The 16,784-nt window shown below is 52.3% G+C and overlaps 2 protein-coding genes across 3 annotated transcripts in view; one reads left to right on the top strand and one right to left on the bottom strand.

Annotated features, from left to right (window-relative positions):
* Positions 1–16,784, top strand: part of SNX11 (sorting nexin 11) — a 393,545-nt gene that overhangs the window by 174,108 nt on the left and 202,653 nt on the right. Inside the window, exon 8 of one of the 2 annotated variants that reach the window (XR_007630309.1) lies at positions 16,565–16,576. The exons of the other annotated variant lie outside the window; for it this stretch is intronic. The gene's annotated coding sequence lies outside the window, so the exon portion shown is untranslated. Of the gene's footprint in view, positions 1–16,564; positions 16,577–16,784 lie in introns of those variants that run through there. 2 annotated transcript variants of the gene reach the window in all.
* Positions 7,946–9,671, bottom strand: HOXB1 (homeobox B1). The gene is made up of 2 exons (XM_050327965.1): positions 8,962–9,671; positions 7,946–8,271 (listed from the first exon to the last, which is right to left on the bottom strand). Exons 1-2 carry the CDS (start codon positions 9,572–9,574, stop codon positions 7,946–7,948), a joined length of 939 nt encoding a protein of 312 aa, XP_050183922.1. The 5' UTR covers positions 9,575–9,671.

The following is a 16,784-nucleotide window of genomic DNA, read 5'->3' as shown; positions in this document are numbered from 1 at the left end:
TAGACTGCATTATTTGTGAGGGTTTTTTTTTTTTTTTTTTTTTTGATGCAGCAGCAGCAATAATATGAAATGCACCAAGAATTGCTGCTGGTTTTCATGGCACTACCAATTTCCTCTCTGGCAAGGAGGAGAGGCAGGGTGTGGGTCAAGGGAAAAAAAAAAAGATTTCCTTGATAAGCACAGCCTTGGCAACACAGTTGTGAATCTGCTGAATTTGTAACAAGCCATTCAACAACAAAAAAACCCAAAACCCTCCCCTAGAAGCTTTTATAACTTTGTAGGCAAGCAGCCTCCGTAATCAAGTCTTACAACACAGCTCACTACTTCATAAATTTGAAATCAATCATAAAAGAGGCATATTAAAATAATTTGTATCAGTAGGGGCTGATTTAAAGCCCAGCTCCTCATCCATCAAGGAGGTGCTTTCATTGGCGAGCATATTTCTCCAAACTGCAGGAAAACCTTCGCCAGATCCATTAATAATAAAGAGAAGAAGCTCTCACGGAGCAAATGGACAAAGGGATAGAGGGAAATGAGTCTCATAAACTTCTTTTTTCTTCACAAGATCCCCTCCAAAAATCACAGGATCACAGAATCAACTGAGTTGGAAAAAACCTCCGAGATCATCGAGTCCAAAATAATTATGGGAGACAGATGCTGCTGCAGCTTTGGGTCTCTTGTTGAAGAATGATTTAGGACAATTTTTAATACACGGAAATAACATGTTTGGGTTGTTTTGTTTTGGGTTGTTTTGGGGGGTTTTTTGTGTGTGTGTGTGTGTTTTTTTTTTTCAGGGGCTCCGAGGGGATAAAACACTAAAGAAGGGGGGGAAAAGTAGGGGGGAAAAAGTGAAAGGTGGCAAAGGCGACATTTTCCATGGGGAAATCCAGGGAATTATCTATCCCTTGGAAAAGTGATGCAGAGGGGAAGATCCCTCTCTTTTCCCACGTTTCCCCTAGTTTCTGTGGAGCCGCAGGAATCGTTGCTGCCGGCCGGGAGATTCCCGGGACCTGCGCGGCGGGACCGGCGGGGAGGGGGGTCCGTGTTCTCCTTCATCAGCACTGTGTGTGTCATCAGCATTGCTCCAAAACCACTCTGGGAGTGTTTTCCCCTAAAAACTCAACATCTCCTTCGAAACGGGAGAGCTTTGAAACCTCCCCGGCTGCTGGAAGGAGCTTCTATTTTCTTCCCTCTGTCAACCGGCGTTTAAATGTGAACTATCTCGAATCCTTCCGTTGGAAACACAATTCAAGTGTCATTAAGAAAGCATTTTTCTCCTACCCTTTCCTATAATAAACGAGTTGGGCTCGGTGTTCCTGTGCTGAAACACTGCGTAAAATCCGTGGATATTTGGCACCCTAATTGGAGCAAAAGGGGTTGAAATCGGGAGGTGGATTCCAAGCACTGCTGCTTTTCGTGCCAGCAGTGCCAATATTTTCAGGTGTGTCGCGTTCAGAGCAACTCGTGCAGAGAAATATTCTTGTTGTGGCAGCTGAAAAACATAATCCTTTCCTTCTTTCTCCCAGACAAATTAATAATAGAACTGAGGTTAAAACCACTTTTTGTTTGTTTGTTTGCGGGCAAAATTTTTTGACCTAAATCACGGGAATTCTTTAGGAAAGGCTTTTTGTTGGTGGCTTTGATCTTTTAGCTTGGCAAGAACAAGGGACTCTTTGAACCCTTAGTAAAAGTAGCGAGACTTCGCTTTTAGCCCAGAAATAGTTTGATTTTGCAGCCTTCTTGCGGTGCCAGCCCCTCCATTTGAAAGAAGCTGGGTGTTGTTTTCCCGTGGCATCGCTGCTCTTTGCCATCTTCCCCACGTGTCTTGCTGTCTGAGGAGGAAAAAATTGGGAAGATGTGGGGGGAAAAAAAAAAAAAACGTGGGGGGACTCCAAGCACCCGCTGCTGAGCTGGGAGAGGGAAAGAAAATTATTCGGGCAAAGCTGATGAAGGGAGAAAAGAAGTAAGGACAGACTGAGGCATCCCAAGGTAATATTTCCCTGAATTAACTCCGGGGGAAAGACCGGGAGAATGTGAGATTCCTCACCCGCTTTCTTTTTCTTTCCCCCTGGACTAAAACTCTTGAGTTTTGCCCCCTCCCCAGGTTGTTTCCTCACCAGGGACTTGTGATAATCTCCAGGATTTTATAGCTCTTAACAAATCCGTTAAATCCCATCGGATTAGTGTTATGGCCACTGAAAGGGAGCTCGTGTCTGATTTTAAAGGGATTCCTCTCAGGGTTTTTGGGAATCCGTGTGAAAGGGCTGGAGAGCCACGACACAGCCCTCACACTCCCCTGCTTCTCAGGGATGCTCTGCCAGGGTGGGGACGCTCTGCAAGGCTGGAGATGCTCGAGCACAAGTTCTTGCCGAGGGCTCTGGGGATAAAATTCCCTAAACCACCTCACCGGTGCTTCCCAGGGAACAACCCAGTCATTACCACCTTTGGAACCACTTTGGATTTACCTTGTGGTTCTGTGTTCTTTTTCTCATGGGAGCAGGGGGTTTTGCACCAACCCCCTTTGCAATAATTCTGATTTCCATCAAATTTAGGTTTGCCTCTCTGATGAAAGGCTTTTGTCAATGCTGCTGAGGCAGATTTCAGCTTGCTGCTACCTAAAGCCACCTCCCTCTTCTTGCTTCCAAGCAGAACCAAACAAGCCTTAATTTCGTTCATTTTAGCCATATTTGTACAGGTTAAAATCTATGTTTCTAAGACACACAGTAGGCAGAACATGTGTGCACTTCATATGAATGTTACAGATGTATAAAATCCCTCCCTTTTCCCTCCTGCTGCAGTTTTTATGGCTGCAGGGTCGTGCCTTGTCCCACAGACCCCCGGGCAGAGCAAACGTCCGTGAACTCTGCACCCTCCCGGAAGGGCTGACCTGTGCTCTCCCCGCTGCAAAGCAGCTCCTGCCCCTCTTGGGGTGTCCTCCCAGGCCCAGGGCTTTTTCCTTTTTAAGCCCAGCTGGTTTTTCAGAGCAACCTCCTGGTCAGAGTGCTGAGTGCTGGCCGTGGGGAGGGCTGGCTGGGCTGGGAGCCCCAGGCGTGACCCCGGCCCTGCTCCCCGGGCCCAGCCGGGCCCATCTTTGGGTGAATTCATGGCAGGCTGAACTCTGTGTGAACCTGGGCCCGAGGGGAAGGGAACCCGACAGAGCAAGGCTGATGGAGGCAAGTTCTGAGCAAACCCATCAGGCTGAGTAAATATTGAACAAGTCCACGTGAAGGCTGGGGTTGAAATGGAGCTGTCAGGGCAGTGTAAACCGAAAGGATAGGTGAGGCCTCTGAAGAGCACGGAGACATTCTGTACACTCACTTCAGCAATTGTTCCTTCCACCCAAGCCCTTTGCCCCAGACCTCATTTCACCTGCCTGAGAGGCTAAAACAGCCCTGAAGCTGCTCAGTGCTGAAATATCTGTGTTGGGGGAAGCAGAGGGCCGAGGGCAGAGGGGTGAGCAAGGGGACAGCACTGCGGGGTGGCCCCTTCGGTGGAGCCAAGCAGGACCCCACAGCTGGGGTCAGACTTGAGGCAGCAGATCCAGGGTCCCCAGCTCAAATCCAGGTGACCTATGCAGCATCAATCCTGAAGAATAAATACACTCTATATTTGATACACATACAAGTGAAATGCATTGTCTATAAACACATATAATCCAAATAAACATGTATATAATCCAAATAAACATGTATATAATCCAAATATATACTCAGCTCCCATGATCAAGCCCAATGGTGCTGGGCAGGGGAGGTCCCTGGGGATGAGGAAGGGCTGTTGGATGTGCCAGTCAGGGATCTGAGGGCAGCTGCACTCACCCAGCACTTCCCACAGCTTCAGGTCCTTTACCTGGTTCTCCAGGGATTTTAGTGACACTCAACAATATGTTCGTGTCAAGTTATTGCAAAAAATTTAGCAGGCATGAAAACTCTTCCTGGTTTACCTGGTTTAGGGTGAATCCCTTGGCAGTGTTGGTGTGGAAGCAGGTGCTTGGCCACCTTCCTGCCTTGGTGCCACTTGCAGAAGATGGATCAAACCCCTGCTTCAGTTCTGACTCCCTCACCGTGGGATGGAAACATCTCACGCTCATATCGCTGTGGTTTCACTGAGAGCTGGTGAAGGGGTGGCCTCTGACTCATTTTGGAGTGTGAAACGAGTCTGGAGAAACCCAAAAGCCTTCCTCCCCTCTTCTGCTCCACTTTGAGGTTTCAAAGGCTTTCGGGGCCAGTGCCAGCCCAACCCGGCCACAGCTGAGTCACTGAGGGGGAGGTTTCGTCCCCAGACAGAGACCCCCAGGAAGGGTTCACACCTCCAGTGCCAAGAGGCTCCGGGAGCAGTTAAAAGCAGCCAGCAAAGGGGAGTTGAAAGTGAGGAGGCCTTCCGGGTATTATTATTATTATTTTTTAATAGAATGTCCTCTCCCGAGATCAAAAGGGCCTCACATTGTGAGAACAAATGCTTTAGGGAGAAGAGAAACATTTCACACCAAGGGGTAAGGAACAGATGGCCCTGGAGGAGCTCCTCGGGTCTCTGCTCCGGGGACAGGGCCAGAGGAGAGGGACTCTCAGTGTCCCTTCCCCATCCCCTCCTCCTGCAGAGGGACAGCAGCTCCAACACGCTGACTGCCGTTAATCATTTACACGGCTACATTTCTGTAACTGGGAATTTCCCCTTCCTTTGGGATATTAAAAGAATAAATCTCCATTAAGACGTGGCTTTGTGTGTGAGTGTAGGGGGGGACTTGGCTAATTCTCCTGCTCATGAAAAATGCAACACTAGCGACCCATGGACAGACACGTGGAGACAGGGGAATATGTGGATCATGAACAGCCACGGTGTTGTGCATCATTTATATATTAAAAAAAAAAGGACTGTGTGTAGACCTCGCCTTTGTGATAAAGCCCAACTATGGCAATAAGGCCAAGTCTTGATTAGAGGCTTCTGCACGATCTCTCTGCATCCCACATGGATACACAGGTACCTGTGTGGGGACTGAAGCACCGGGGCCCTCTCTCCATCAGCTCCGGGTGTGGGACAGACACGAGTGTCCCTCAGCCCCTCACAGGAGCATCTGCCCCCGGCCGAGGGACCCCCGGGCCGCGGGTGTCCTGGCGTGGCCTTTCCAGCCGGCTCCTGCTTCCCAGCGGTGGGTTTGGGCTCCTGAGACAAAAGGGAGCGTGAGAAACTTAGAGGGAGAGCAAGGGGGGGAAAAGAGATTAGCTGCGTGCGGTGATCGTTGTTAGAGAAACACGGCTGGGCAGCGAGGGGGTCGAGGGACCGGCCTGAGGGGGACCCCGAGGGGGGTTACATATGTAAGGGAGCAGCGGCACCGGCTCTGAGGGCTCTTCCGGAGCGTCCCTTTGAGTTTCAAATGGGAGCTGGGAGCCTTTGTTGTGCCCGACACACTGACACAGCAGTCCCCTCCTTTTTATCCCGGCCTTTCCGCTCTCCCCCGGCCCTTCCGAGGCCGGCGCTGCCCGTCTCACCTGGGAGCGAGCTGATCCCACTCCTAGACCCGCTCCCAGTCCCGGGACCGGGGCCCTGTGGGAGCAGAGCAGGGCACAGAGACGCAGTGGGATGAAAATCGTCTCAGTGGAAACGCACGAGGTTTCTGAGGCACGACGCCCTTGTTTCCATGAGCCAGCTGAAATCACACAGAGCCAACGAAATCTTCCATCGCGTTGGTCCAACCGACAGGTTAAACCAAGCTGGCCCACCCCAACAGCTTTTAAAGCCAGGTTTAGCTGCTTGGGGGTTTCTGTTCGTTTGGGTTTTTTCCTCTCCTGACATTTTGCACAAAATCCTCGTTTCACCTTTCCCCTCTACACTTTTTTTTCCCCAGCCTTACCTCTGAGCTAATTGGACACTCAAAACCCTTTTCTTTGGAGCAAAAGAAGTGTATTAGACGGGGGAAGATTTTATCTGCGGGGCAGAGCGATGTCCCATCGCCCAGGGCCCTCCGGGAGGGCCGGGACGCGGGGCCGGGCTCGGCCGCGGCCGCAGCAGGTACTCTGCTCATTCCTCGCCCCCTCTCCCGCCCCCACCGAAAAGGTTTGCAAATTTGGCCAAGCCAGAACAATAGTTTCTCCTGGCAGCCCCTCTGTTTACTTGTTTAGAAATCCCAGAGGCGTTTCGAGGTAAAAAGGTCAGAGCTATACCGGGCCCGCTGCCTCCTCCCCCCCGCGCCGGGTTCCGTCCCCCACGCGAGCTGCTCTCGGGTGTTATTCGTGCCGGGGAAAACACCCTTTCCGGGGAAGCTGAAGGCAAGAACCCACACTGACACTTCGTTTGGGCTTGGAGCTGTATAAACGTTCCGTATAAACGAGAAACTCGCTCTGCCCCCACCCCGGACCCCGAGTCCGTCCCAGTTGCTGTTGCTGCTGCAGCGGTGCAGATTTCCTTCTGTGCCATGTCCCTTGCACTGAGGATGAGGATGATTTTTCCTTCTCATCAGGCCTCGTTGCGCTGGGAAATAACTCCGAGAGAAGCGGAGTTTCCATCGGGTCCCGTCGGGGCGAACTGGCTTTGAAACTCCCGCAGGGCCGGGCCCGATCCTGCCGGTGCCAGGGCGGGGGGTCCGGAGGTACCCGCGGGAAGCAGGATCGGCCCCTTTCTTTGGAATTTTTGGCAGCAGCCGGAGACTTCTTCCTTCCTCCTCCTCCCTGCAAGCCCAGGCTCCCCCCTCCCCGTGTCCCGCACTTCCCTGGACGGGAGAGATTTCCATTTCGTTTAAAGTCGGGAGGACTTCCATGTGGAAAAAGTAAACTTTAATAGGCTGAGGTAGTTTCATTTCGAGATACAGAGCACGGGGAAGGGAGTGGAGGGGAAATGGGAGATTCCGATTAAGAAACCGCTATTTTTTTCTCGATGACGTTTTTTCCCTTTAAAACAATTTTTAACAAACAGTTGCCCTGGTTTTACACTCCGTCCTACCCTAAACTTTCTCACGGGGAAGGGAAAACATTTAGCCACGGTTAAATAGCGGGTTTATCTGACTCCGATAAGCCTAAGAGGGCGGGGGTGCGAGGAACGTGCTGCTCCGCTCCAAGACCTCAGGCTATCGGGAGCTACAATAAATAGCAGCCAGTGCATCAGCGCGGGGGGGCCGAGCCCCGCGGTCCCCCCACAACCTTGTTCCCATCCACCTTCACACCTCCTGCGACAGTGACCAAAGCACCCCGAGGTCAGCCTGCGCCTCACCTCGTTTTCTCTGATAACCCAACCCTCCCTCCCCCAGGAGCAGCAGCAGTCACCGTCGCAGAGCGTGTGGAAAACCCTGTAAAGCAGAAATAGTGCAAAATGGTAGCAGAGGAGCTGCAATTGTTTTTTTGCTTGGTGTTTGGGTCTTTGCACAGGCCTCGAGCATCTTGGGCGCCTCAGATCTCATTCCAAGATATACATACAGTAAATAACAGAGAGAGAGAAAAAAGTAAAAGTACCCCAAACTTTTTTTCTTTTTTTTTTTTCTTTTTTTTTCTTTTCTTTTTCTTTTTTTTTTTTTTTTTTTTTACGGTCTCGCGAGGAGGAAAAAAACACATCAAACGTGAGACTCGTGCAGGGAGAAATCGTTTTGCACGTTTTTTAAGACGGGAGAAAACTAAATTCGTTTTAAATTTTCTGTGGTTGAAAGTGCAGTTCCTAAAGGGTGGAGGGGAGAAGGGAGAGGGAGAAACGTCCCTGAGACCAACGCCTATTGCTAAGGATACAGGAGGACACGGCCGCTCCTTTGGAGTCCAGCGTCTTACAGAGGGGCTATAAATTAAGAGAGAGAAATGCGAGTGGGAACATCGGTATCACACGCGTGGGGAGCCAAAGGGATGCTCGGAGGGACGCGTGGCTTCACTGGCACGCGTGTGTGCGGGCGGGGCTGTGCATGGGAGGCTCGTGTGGGTCTGCTGGACTCTGCAGACCCTCGAGGGCAGAGCTCTGTGCCCCCACGGGACAGGTCTCAGGAGGACACGGAGCTGGGGGAGGCCTCAGGTGAGGTGCAGTTGGACTGATCGGAGGCTTCACCCGCTTCCTTCGCAGACCTGGAGGCAGCAGCCGGGGCAAGACCTTCCTTTTCCCTCTTCTTCTGCTTCATCCGCCTGTTTTGGAACCAGATCTTGACCTGGGTTTCGTTGAGCTCCAGGGTAGCGGCGATCTCCACCCTGCGGGCCCGGGTGAGGTACTTGTTGAAGTGGAACTCCTTCTCCAGCTCCGTCAGCTGCTTGGTGGTGAAGTTGGTGCGGATGGCGTTGGGCTGGCCCAGCAGTCCGTACTCCGACACTTTGGCTGTGAACGACAAACAACAACAGGGCAGGAGCAGCCAGAGGAACCCCCTCTCTGGGGCGGGGGGGCTCTCCCCCTCTCCCCTCCTGCCCTGGGCGTTTGGTCCCTCCACCGCCCGGAGCTTCGTGCTCCCTCCCGGCTCCTCACAGCGCCCAGCCCGGAGGGACGGAGCTCCTCGGGCTCTGCTCTTCCCTTGTAACCATCCCCTCCACCTCCCTGTAAACTGCGTGAGACTAAACTGAGTGGGAAGGGTGGAAGGGGAGGGTGAAGGTGATGATGGGAGAGGAGGAGGGAAGACTGTGATTTAAGGGAGATCGTGGAGAAGGAAGTTGAACAATAGGGGAGATGGAAGCCACGACTGTGGAAGAGGCAGGAAGCCCAGAGCCCTTCCCATTCCGAGCTGGGCTTAAAACGCATTGGGCCTGCGGGAAACTGAGCTCAGGGACCCTCCATCAGACGTGTCTGGGAAATCTCTGGCTGGGACTTAAAAAAAAAAAAAAAAAAAAGCACAAACAAACCACAAAACCAAACACACCCAAACCCAAACAAATCCACGTTCTCGTGGAAGACGAGCCCAGTGACCTCGGGTACAGATCCCGGGGAAGGTAGCCTTCCCTGGCAGGGCTGAGGATCTGCCCCCCACCTCCCTCGGGTGGGGACCCACTCGCTGCTCTCTGCTCCCCCCAAACTCACCTGTCTTGGGCGGGTTCCTCTTCACCCTCATCCAGTCGAAGGTCTGCGCGGCGCTGGAGCCGGGACACGGCTCGGAGGGGCACGCGGGGTCTTGCTCCTCGTTTAAAGAAGGCGAGAGGTTGCTGTAAACTCCGGGCAAGTAGCTGGGCTGCTCCTGCCCGTAAAGGTGGTGCTGCTGGTACTGCCCCGCGCTCGCCACCGCCCCGCAGTAGGTGTCTGCCAGCGAGCTGAGGTTGGGGGCCGCGCTGGGGGGGTACCCGGCCGCTTGGAAGTACAGCCCGTCCGCGTCCTGCTGGCCGAGGAAGAGCTGGTGGTGGCCGTAGCCGGGGCCGCCGCTCTGGGCCGGGTACCCGCTGGCCGGGGCAGCGCCCGCGAAGGGCCCGGCGCGGCCGGACGAGGGAGGGTGGTAGCCGGGGGTCTGCTGGGGGAGGTGGGCGGCGGCGGCCGCGCTCCCTCCCACGCCAAAGCGGCCGTCTCCGTTCAAAGTGTCACTGGCGGGGCTACCTGAGCACGAGGGGAAGGAAGGGGAGCTCGGCTCTAAGTGGTGGTAGGCGCCCGTCCCACGGTTACAAATTGCATACTCTAAGAAGGAGTTCATCCTGGTATTGTCCATCTGCCACTGATGGAGGAGGGTCAGCCTGTTTTGGGGGGGATTCCGCCTGCCCTACAACCTTTAGATAGTATGTCAAAGCTGTAAAACTTCCTTCCATGGATCGCTGGCCCTCGAACCCCGCAGCCTTCGGCGGGGCCGGGGGGAGCCGCGGGGGCGGGCACGGCGTCGGCCCAGCCCAATGAGCGAGGGGCTCCCGAAGTTTGTCACATCTCTGAGCTCATCCATCAAGGGCCTGACATTTGCATGACAAAGGGGTTTCAATCAAACCCTGCCCATCAATCTGATAACAACACGAATACGTCAAAATCTTTCCTCAAAGACTTTAAAAGAGAGGAGGGAGGTGGGGTGCGGGGAGGTGGAGGGCAAGAGGGGCTGGGGGAAGAATTAGAATCATCCACAACTGTTTTAAGTGCTAAAAAGGCCCCCGAGTTATGCGATGAGCCAATTTCAGCAGAACTTCCCCTTGCCCCAATTCATAAAGGTTTCCCCCCAATCCCAGTTCCATGTGAGAAGAAAAAAAAAAAAAAAAAGAAAAAGAAGAGAGAAAGGGATAGGGAGGTGCGAGGACTCTGTCCCCCCAGGCACAAAAGGATGCTCTTTGATTCGCTTGGAAACTTCTCCCTAAAAAGTGGCTTGGCGTCTTCTGGGATGAGGAGTCCAAGAAAAGCTCCTAAGAGAAATACTCCCCATGCGTTTTAATTTTGTCACACCAGCTTTGTGTCTCTGGCCAGTGTGGGTAAAAGCAGAGTAATTAGATCAATATTCTAATGAGGTGATGAAATAAAGTTAGGAAGACAGAATGTCTTTTGTTGGAGAAATACCATGCCCAGCTTAGCAATTAAGGAATGGAACTAAAAATGATCCGTGTGTCTATCTACGGATCTTCCCATCCATCCATTCACCCATTCACCTACACTACTAAAATCAAGGTTTCAGGGGTTTAAACAATTCTGGAACATCAAGCTCTGTTTTTTCATGGCAAACCTGTTTTGATCTTGCCCCGAATTTGTTGTCAGATTGGAGCTTTCCCCTAGCAGGGTCCAGCTGAGGAGTAGGTGGGAAGACACTGCCTTCAGCCCGGCCACTCCACTGCTCAGAGAATGGAAACATAGGTAGGCAACATTTATTTACTTGTTAGCAGAAGGGAGACAAGAGCACCCAACAATATGACGCCCACAGTCATTTGTTACTTGTCAGGATATTTACTGGTTATTCAGCCTCCAAGAAGAACCAGGAGGGCTCTTTCTCTCCCTCTCTCTCTCTCTCTTTTTTTTTTTTTTTTCCACCCCAGGCCAAAAGTTCACTTTGAAAGGCAAAACCACGTCCTTCAGCGGGAAGGTTTGGCTGATGCAACACGTTGGGGTAACATTTGTTAAGAAACTGCAAAACCGCAACACAGACAGCCATGGCATCAGACTTCCCTCACTCCTTTAAATCCCCCCGAGAGAAAACTTGAGTTTTAGCCAGTTCCAACTCTCACCTTTCAATATAAAGAATAAGAAAACTCTTCCCAGAGCTGCGTGTCTATTTATTCATTTATTCTGCCGACTTTGCTGATGCTGAGAGACTCAGAAAGAGAATATCTTAGGTTACAAATGATCTCTGAAACTCTCTGCCTCCTTCTTTGCATAAAACAACCCAAAGTGAATATAAAGATTCAAAGCAACTCTCATGTCATTCCCTTTGCAAGAGAAATCGATTTCTAATTTGATTCCAGGAGTGCTTTTTATATTATGTTGCACTCGCGTTCAAATGAAGGTATTATATTTAAACGATGCTTACAATAGATGATTTATGGCTGTAAAATGAAAAAAGAAAAGGATAGATGTTTATTTCGCCCTTGAATCAATTGTTTCGTATTGTCTGATAATTTTCCACCGTGATCTCCCTCCACCGTTCCATCAAGGGGATGCTTTATGGCATTAAAATACAGCTGCCTCCTGGAGCTGCTGGATTAGCCCCGAGACAACTCGGGAGTTGTGGAGGAGAAAGTTTGGTTGTGCATCCTCTCAGTGAAGCCAAAACCAAGGCTTAGACCTGAGGTGAAAACACAGTTTCCTTGGTAAATAGAAAGGTTGGATCGGACGGGGTCAAAATTTTAGCCAGCAAAGCTCCCCGGGCTCCTCCTCTGGAGCCACTCCAGCCCCGACTTTGGGGACAACGAGATGGGGGTGTGGAAGTGGAGCTGGAGCTGAGGAGGGGATGTGCGGAGCTGGAGTCACGTCGGGAAAGGCTTTTTTGGTCCCTCTGTGGGGGTGCGGGTCAGATGACGAAAGAGGGGATCTTGGAGAGGATTTCTTCCCAGAAAGAGGCCTCCACCTTCTCCCCTCTCGCTGCCCCCGGCGCTGCGGGGCCCCCACCATCTGCTCCTCTCCGCAGCCTCTCAGGCCCCTCGGGTCTTACCTGCCTGGGGACCCCGGGCAGCCAAACCGGGCAGATTCCAGGAGGGCAGCGGGATGGAAGGTGGCGGCTTCCCAACTCCCCCGCGGAGCCCCTTCCCAGGGCTTCCAGGCTCCTGGTTTGCACCCCCTCGCTCCCTTTCCCACCTGTTCTTCCCCAAAACGCAGGGCTTGTGACGACTGCGCGCGATTTTGGAAAGCCGCAGCATCAAAGGGTGTGCAGAGACACCGGGAATCTCTCAGGAACCACCTTCCCAAATTTCCTTCCTAGTCCCTTGCCCTGGATCCGACAGCAAATTACTGCTGTTGTTATGGTAGTTGTTATTACTATTGGTCTCAATTCCCCTTGCGGGGAAAGTGTGAGAAGATCTTTGGTTCAGACCTTCATAATCCACAGGAGAAAGAAATATCAGGTTATTGTTAACAATCAAACGCTGACTGAACCTAATTCTGCAGTTTGCACGTTTATTTTTTTAAATCCTCCTCTATGGGTAGTTGAGATGGTCAAAGAAAAGGTGTAGATGGAGATTCTCAAATTATTAGAGCTCTGTCCCACCCCTTACTTAACCTTTCGTTTATTTTTTACTTGATTTTCACTTATTTATTGAGGGAGACAGTAATTATTCCCACACAGTTTGGGGGATGCTGCTGTCTTTCCCCCAACAGGAATAAAACAAAATAGCTGGGGATTGAGGAGGATAAAAGCGGAGCGGGGCAGTTTTAGCTCTTTGATGCCTGGAAAAAGAAGCCGTGCTGTCCCGGAGCACGGTGGGATAGTCCATGGGAGGCAGAGATCCCTTCCCTGCCCGCTGCTCCGGATCCCTTCGCACTGAGCTGCTTCCCCACTTCCCGAGTGCTGATGCGGCCTAAAGCGCTCCAGGAGCTGCCGCCCCTCTCCCTCGGGCTTTGATCCATGGGCAGATAAGGATGAGGAGCTCAGCAGTGGCAGAACTTCGATTTTCCGAGGAGTTCTTGGTGGCGGGGACCTCTCCCCTCGAGGGGCACAAAGGGGCTCCAGGAACCTCGGTGCTGCTCTAACCTGAGAGGGAAGAGCAAGAGAAATCTCTCCCTTCCCTAAAATCTGCTTTATTTGCTTTCAAACCCCTCTCCTGACACGGGGGATCGTTCCCCTCCGAAAGCAATTTGGGAGAAAAAAACCCTGTAAGAAATCTTCACCCCAGACAGACCCGGGAGGGTTTTGTGCAGGCGAAACGGAAGGAATGATGCATTTCCAAAGGCTCCGGAGCGCTCCGAGTCTTGAGATGCTTCGTTTCGGAGTTAAATATAACTCTCTGCGGAGAAAGTTTTGTGTCGTGCGTAAGAAATGTCACTCCTGGCTCCTGGAGGGGTGATTTATAGCGAGCAGTGCTGAGGCTGCGCTGCGTGTTTGGCTGCGGACTCGGTAACCACCAAAAGGACTCGTCCCTAGAAATTCCCAGGGAAATTTATAGCCCCGCGTTGTGTCTTGGTTAGTTCACAGTCTGCTAAGCTATCTTTGGGGGTAAAAAGGGAAAAGGGAAAAGCAAATAAATAGGAGATGGGAAAATGCTGCCGGAGTTCGGGAGTCCAAAGACGCGCAGAAGGAATCCTCCTGATGGGTCACAAACACCGGGCTGTCCCGAGCTGAAGAATAAACACGAGATAATTAAGATAAGATGCAATAATTCTTATCTGCCCTTCTCGAGGGCAGGGAGGGGACCGACAGGGTCTGGGTGGGGACTGGCACCGTGACCGACTGCGGGGACAGTCCACAGGTGGTCAGCATCTCCCAGAGGGGATGGGAGACTTGTTAGCCGGGGATAGGGACGTGCCTCGTGTTCTTGGTCTCCTGAACAACACTTTGAGTGGAAGATCGTGAGATAAATGCCCCTTTCGATCCCTTTTTTTTACCCTTTTCAGAGTGGCACAAGCCCCTCAAACCCCGCCTCCTTCCGCGCCAAGAGATCAAATTCCTCGTCCGGCGGCTCGGGGAAACCTGTCCTGTTTCCCTGTGAATCGCATCGACTGTTTCTATGCGGTCCCCAGGGCAGAAGTGTGGCTGTCACCCGGGTCGTCCCATTCATGAGGTTCATTTAAGCCTTTCTACTGGGTGAGAGTGGAGGGGAGAGGTCTGTAAGTGCAGCAGGGACCGGGGGGTCCCAAAGCCCTCGAGTTTCATTCAGATCCAGCACTCGCAGGCCCGGCTGGACTCACTCTTAACCCTCCCCTTAACAAGACCATGAATTTATTAACATCTTCATCACTATTGCTAATATTACTAGGCCGACATTATTAATTATCAGTATCCTGTAAGCAGGATCCCACCGGGGATGAGAACTGGATCCAACTGGACGAGTTGCGGTGAATCCGGTTACTTTCTTCAGAGAGTTTCTTCTTTCTCTGTATTTTCCCCTTCCCTGAATAGTAAAGAGAGGGGAAAAAATAACCGGGATAGGCGCAGGAGGCTCCAGGATGGCGAGCAAGGAAAGGTTCCCTCTGCCAACTCCTTCCTTTGCTGGGGATGGAGACTGGGAGAGTTCCTCAAATCCCTGCAGCTGAGGACTGGGAAGTGCTGGAAAAGGATGCTGAGAAAACAGTCACGGGAGGGATATTCCCTCCTCAGGGGGAAAGTCGGGGTGATTCCTCGGGAGAAGTTGACTGTTCCCACCCCAAAGGCCCCACTCCTGCCTCGCTGTCTCACCCGCCAGAAGGTTTTCATGGCTCTAACGGGCAGGCCCAACATCTTCAGGGCTTCGAGTAGCTCTTTAGCAAACACATCCCCAGACTAGATAAGCACAAGATAAATATTACCTTAGCATCCCCACAACACGTGCCAGCCTAGCTCATTTGCATATTCCTGGGTTAATAATCGCGAGGCAATTGCGGTGTTTTGACAACGATCAGGAGCTGAATATGCTTAATATGCTTAATATATGCCCTGCAGTTGCACAGAACAGAAGGGCAGGGTTGCAAATATGCCTTCCCCATTTGTTTGACATTTTGAAGAAGGTAAAGAATAGCTGAACTAATGGCGAAATCTTACAGTCATTCAATAATTTAGATTTTATTGAATATTCCCCTTCTTTCCTCCGACATTTCAGTCTTGCTAATTAGGACAAATAAGAAGGGGCCTGCTGTTAGCAAGGATAATAACTGGCGAGGTTCCATTTATTAAGTCACTTTCCGTGGGTGTAGAATTGATCTGTGGTTGTGACTGGCATGCTTTCTAGACCTGCAGCAACTTCGAGAAGTCATTACTGGCTGCACAAGGGCCCTTGTTAGGGATTTCTATCGATAAGGTCTCGAGGTTTACGTTGGGGGGCTCGTGGAATCCCCTTCCCCGCCCCTGTCCCAACCGGTGTCACCTCCTCCACTGGCGGGGGGTCCGCCCCCTCCCAGCCCCGTGCAGGGGGGACCCTGCGGAGCTCGGTGTCCCTCTTGTCCCCTCCCTCCGCCTCGCCCTTCCCCTCCTCCCTTCCCCACGGAAAGGGCGGGTGTGTTTGTGGAAATCCGCTGGAGATGGATTTGCGGAGCGAGATGTTATCCACGTGCACCTCTTTTGAAGTGGAATGAGGAGGTGCCTGCCCCGGAGAGGCGGAGGGGATGTGCAGATCCCAGATCCAGCCCCGGGCACCGGGCAGGGCTGAGCGGCCCCCGCTGCCCTGCGTGGGCCAGTTCCGAGCCTCCGATTCCCTGCTCCTGCCGCTCCCAGCACGGCTGGATTCAGGATGGCGAGGGGGAGGAGGCGAGAGGGGAAATATGTAAAGCACTGGAACAAATGGCGCTTTGATAGACAACGTCTGGCAGTGCCAACGCCGCCCTGAGTATGTTCCAGAAGCTGGAGATATTAAATAAACTTAAAGATAATGAATAGCCTTCTGTGGTACTTGGGCTGTGCCTGGGCTTTCCTTCCCCCCAGAACTCGTGACTCTGGGACTTTGAGAGCGGGGAGGAATCGGTGAGAGAGGGCAGGGCGATGGGCTGTGGGTGATGGCTCCCAGGCGGGGATGAGAAGGCAGCTCGTCTGCAGGCACCGCCAGCCACGCACCAGACGCTGCCTTTTATTTATGGGAAGGTGTTAAGTAATGTTCACTTGCATATTTTAATTGCGATCTACTTCGATTTTCAATAGGAACCCACACCTTCCCGGAGTGAGATGCTGGGAGGTTCGAATCGTCTGCTCGTCTGGCGAGGAAAGAGCCTGGCGATGTTACTGAGAATGAAAACGTGGCCTTAAAATCACACCCCCCCCTCCCTTTGTTAGAGAGGAAAGAGATAATCCAGATCTTCAAACAGCAATTTCGAAAACATCTGTCGAGGGCTTGCTTTCTTTATTTCTCTTTATTTCTTTTTACAGCCCGGAGTGCAAAGCAAGCCCAGCTCTGATGCTTTGAATCCCATCGCAAATATCAGGGGCCCACGTGGGGGTTCCCCGGCCCCCAGGCTGTCCCTGGGGACGGGGGATGACACTCCCCAGGCACCGAGCACACCAGATCCCAGCTCTCCGTGGGGGGAGGCAGCACCACCCAGGGGAGTCCCCGAAGGCCGGGGGTCCCCGCGGCAGCCGGAGGAGCGGGACGGGTGGTCCGGGCTTTCCTTAACCCCAAAGAAGGGGCGCGGTGGGAGCATCTCTCCCTGTGGATGCTCCATCCTCCCTCGGCGCATTTTAAGGTGTGTCCCCCGCTCCCCTGGGCTCCCCTTTCCGCGTTACTTTCTCACAAACCCCTCCCGAAAGCGTCCCAAATTTCGGCCGTGTCTGAGCAAACACCGATGACTTAGCAAAGACGTAACATGATTTATTTTGGGTGTCACCGCGATTGATTCCTGCGCTG

The sequence above is a fragment of the Myiozetetes cayanensis genome, unplaced genomic scaffold (assembly GCF_022539395.1).
Source record: "Myiozetetes cayanensis isolate MyiCay16 unplaced genomic scaffold, myiCay2020 scf35, whole genome shotgun sequence".
NCBI classification, from domain to species: Eukaryota; Metazoa; Chordata; class Aves; order Passeriformes; family Tyrannidae; genus Myiozetetes; species Myiozetetes cayanensis.
Note: the sequence above shows the minus strand (reverse complement) of the source record. Positions and strands in the feature narration are given on the sequence as shown.

Excerpts from the sequence above, each read along its gene's own strand:
- HOXB1 (XM_050327965.1), bottom strand. The coding sequence starts at position 9,574 with ATGGACAATACCAGGATGAACTCCTTCTTAGAGTATGCAATTTGTAAC. Across the intron at positions 8,272-8,961 it reads GAGGAACCCGCCCAAGACAG|CCAAAGTGTCGGAGTACGGA; the intron begins GTGAGTTTGGGG and ends TGTCGTTCACAG.